This window comes from Moschus berezovskii, chromosome 20 (genome assembly GCF_049115385.1).
Source record: "Moschus berezovskii isolate FMDL1 chromosome 20, NW_MosBer_1.0, whole genome shotgun sequence".
In the NCBI taxonomy this organism is placed as follows: domain Eukaryota; kingdom Metazoa; phylum Chordata; class Mammalia; order Artiodactyla; family Moschidae; genus Moschus; species Moschus berezovskii.
The window spans coordinates 20,787,559-20,791,804 of NC_142479.1; the positions used below are offsets into that span (position 1 = coordinate 20,787,559).

At 40.0% G+C, this 4,246-nt stretch overlaps 1 protein-coding gene across 1 annotated transcript; it reads right to left on the reverse strand.

Moving 5' to 3' along the window:
• Positions 1-2,919: 2,919 nt before the first annotated feature.
• Positions 2,920-3,855, reverse strand: LOC129536527 (olfactory receptor 4D2-like). The gene has a single exon (XM_055395500.1). The coding sequence runs from the start codon at positions 3,853-3,855 to the stop codon at positions 2,920-2,922; it is 936 nt and encodes a 311-aa protein (XP_055251475.1).
• Between the last annotated feature and the right edge of the window lie 391 nt (positions 3,856-4,246).

Sequence of the window (4,246 nt, forward strand, 5' to 3'; positions counted from 1 at the left end):
TGGCAAAGTGACAGAGATGCATCACCTGAGTCTAATCATCATGAAGCATCAGACAAATGCAAACTGAAGGATATCCTACAAAATAAGTGAACAATAATTTTTTAAAGTTCCCAAGATAATCAAAATCAAGGAGATCTTCCAGATCAAAAAGTCTGGAGACATGACAACTAAATGCAACACTTGTTTTTGAAGCAGATTTTCTTTCTATGAGACTTTATTGGGTTATTTGGCAAAACTTGCGTAGAAGCTAAAAATTATAGCAATGTACTGATAACATATAAATTGTAATGATTGTATGGCAATAATAGAGAGAAATGACTGTAGAAAATGCAGACAAATATTAAAGAATGGTGGGCATCAGATTGGCAACTTAATCAGTGTCCTCAAATGGTCAGGAAAAAAGTCCTTTATACTATACTTGCAAGTATAGTATAAGTATATACTATACTTACTTTACTGTAAGTCTGAAATTCTTCAAAAAGCTTAAAATGTTTTTAAAGTGGACGTTTTTAAGTTAAAAGAATTATGTAGCAAAATGTTTCTCTGTCCTCTGAATAAGAAAAAAAATGTTTAAAAATTTGGTCTCAGTAAGAACTAATGCTAAAATAAAAGATTGGTATGCTTGACTACATGAAAACTAACAACAAAAGTAGAGAAGACAAACCACACACTGGGAGAAGTTATAGTAATAAATCCTGCCAATGCAGGAGACATGTAAGAGACAGGTTCGATCCCTGTGTTGGGAGGATCCCTGGAGGAGGGCACAGTAACCCACTCCAGTATTCTTGCTTGGAGATTCCCAGGGACAGAGGAGCCTTGCGGGCTACAGTCCATAGGGTAGCAGGGTCTGATACGACTGAAGCAACTTAGCTTGCACACACGCATTATAATAAATATAACTGAAAATAGATCATCAACAAACTATATAAGAATTCCTACATGAACTAGAAAAACTCAATAGAAAAAAATGAACAAAATGCATTCATGGGAAACCTGAATACAATAAAAAATATGGAAAGAAATGTTAGAGAAATTCAAATTAAGACTATTGTGAAATACCATTTTTACCCACTTAATGGGCAAAAATGAAGAAGTTCAACAATATCCACTCTTAGGAGAACATGAATGAATGGAAACACTTCAGCACTGCTGATGAAGGTGAATGAGATTCAACTTTGGAAAACCATTTGGCACTTTTTTTTGTAAAGGTAAATGTTTGAAGATGTCATGACTCAGCAATTCCACTTCAAGGTAAAGGCCCATAGCTCCTCAACAAAACAGCTAGAGACAAGTAAAAGAATATGCAGAAGAGTACTGTTGGCTAGAATGAAAATTGGGTACAATCCCCCAAAGCTAATTTTCATAATGGCATATTATACAGCAGTACAAATGAATCAGTTCAGTTCAGTTCAGTCGCTCAGTCGTGTCTGACTCTTTGCGACCCCATGAATCACAGCATGCCAGGCCTCCCTGTCTGTCCATCACCAAATCCCGGTGTTCACTCAGACTCATGTCCATCAAGTCGGTGATGCCATCCAGCCATCTCATTCTCTGTTGTCCCCTTCTCCTCCTGCCCCCAATCCTTCCCAGCATCAGAGTCTTTTCCAGTGAGTACAAATGAATAAACTAATCCAAAAAGCATAATATGCAGCATTTAAAACACATGTGCACCCATGGCTGATTCATGTCAATATATGGCAAAACCCACTACAATATTGTAAAGTAATTAGCCCCCAATCAAAATAAATAAATTAAAAAAAAACATTGTTGAGTGAAAAAAACAGAATATTATATGCAGTCTGATATGTTTATAAAACTCAAAGAAGCAAAACATTATAATAAACTGATTGTATAAAAATGTGGTAAAGCTATTTTTATAAGCAATGGAATGATAAACACAAAATTCAAAAACATAGTTTCATCTGTGGAAAAGTGATGTGATGAGAGAATCTATGGGTAGGTAGGTATAAGCTTTTGGTACCCTATGGTTCTTGAACCGAGTAGCAGGTATATAAATGTTCACATAATAGTGTTTTACAACTTACATGCATTTTATACATAATCTTTTGCTTGTAATAATTATACTATATTAAAAGGTAAAGGCCTTCATTTTCACTTTTCACTTTCATGCATTGGAGAAGGAAATGGCAACCCACTCCAGTGTTCTTGCCTGGAGAATCCCAGGGACGGGGGAGCCTGGTGGGCTTCCATCTATGGGGTCGCACAGAGTCGGACACGACTGAAGCGACTTAGCAGCAGCAGCAGCAGCAAAAGGTAAAGAGAAAAAATTACATATTCATGATAATTTCAAACTTGAAAATTGAATCAAATAAAATATATGGTTTACTCAATGTTTTCTCACAAATTTTTGGATTTGATTCTTACAATAAAGCTGGGAAGTGTGGGGTCAGATACTAATTTCAGTAACTTTGCTGAAGAAGTTATGAGTTCAAGAGAGGCCAAGTGTCTCATTCAAGCTTATCTATTTGGTAAGTGATGGGTTAGGGTCTCCAAGGCTTAAAACTCTAAATATTGTACAGTTTCCAACAATCCAGACTCACACCTAAATGAGGTACAGGAAAAAATAGGTCAAATACAGAAAACAGAACTGCTCTTCTGGGGAAATGCTGTCATCCTAAGAGCAAAGTGTCCACCAAGAAGGCAGAAAGGATGGTGTGGCTTTCTAGAATGTTTCCATGACAGCTCATCTTATTGTTGTAGGAGTTTTCAAACAATCCACTACATAAAAAAAGGATATTTTCCTTTTTCCTAAAAATCTGAATAAGCTGCTTATTTTTGATACTCATTCACTTCTACAATTACCCTCACAGCACATCCACAACTATGAAGAGGACAGATATGACAGCTCTTTCTCCACTTTACAAATAGAAAACAAAGTCAAAGAGAAGTGACCCACTGTCACTCCTTTTTACAAAGCACCCGGTGTTTCCCTAATCTCTTCACTGCTGCCTGCATCTCCTGGTTCCTCAGGGTGTAGATCATGGGGTTGAGCATGGGGGTCATGACCGTGTGGCTGATGGACACAGCCTTGTCCATGGAGAAGGAGGTGAAGGGCCGGGCATAGAGGTAAATGCTGGGAATGAAGACCATAGACACCACGATGATATGGGTGGTGCAGGTGGAAGCTGCCTTTCTCCTCGCCTGCCCTGAGTGGGACCTCAGCATCACCAGGATGACAGTGTAAGAGATCAGAAGGAGGAGGAACCAGATGACATCCAGCATCCCACTGTTGCAGATCATGAGGAACTCCAAGACAGAAGTGTCTGTGCAGGCGAGTCTCAGAACTTGTGGCACATCACAATAGAAGTTATCTAGGACATTGGGGCCACAAAAAGGCAGTGGGAGCATCAGGACCAGTTGGGAAATGGAATGAACAAAACCTACCATCCAGGCTGTCACGACCAGCCCCACACAGAGCTGAGTGTTCATGATGGTGACATAGTGGAGGGGCCGGGAGATGGCAACAAGGCGGTCATAGGCCATCACTGAGAGGAAGAAGACCATGGCACCTCCCAGAAAGTGGAAGAAGAAGACCTGAGTCATGCATCCCTGGTAGGAGATGGTCTTCTTCTCAGCACGCAAGTCCACCAGCATCTTTGGAGCAGTGACTGAGGAGAAACAGAGGTCTAAGATAGCCAAGTTTCTGAGCAGAAAATACATGGGTGTGTGGAGCCTGGAATCAGAGGTCACTGTGACCGTGATGAGGAGGTTTCCCATGACAGTGGTTGTGTAGACAAACAGGAACACCAGAAACAAGAAGAGCTGGAGCTCCTGACTCTGTGAGAGCCCCAGGAAGACAAATTCTGTCACACATGTGAGGTTCCCTGATGCCATGATGTCTTCTCTATACACCTAAAGAAAACACACCACAGACAGAGATGCATGAAGTACTACGTGCTGTTCTAGTGCTTAGTGACTCAAAGCAACTGTCCAAGTCCAAATGATGGACACCCTCACCTGTAGATCATAATACCATGTTCTGATATAAGTGGCCTTGTCTTTGGAGATTTCACTAGTTGATGCAGGAATACACATTCATGAGATATCTTAGAGCCATACAGAGCCATGTTATCTGCTTTTCAAAGATTCAGTGTAATATAGTGGTGGGAAAACAGAGTCCAACAGAACCAGAGTCAAATTTCAGAACTTTATATTCCATGAGATTTGATCTTGAGTAACTTCCAGATGTTCAAGCTGGTTTTAGAAAAGGCGGAGGAACCAGAGA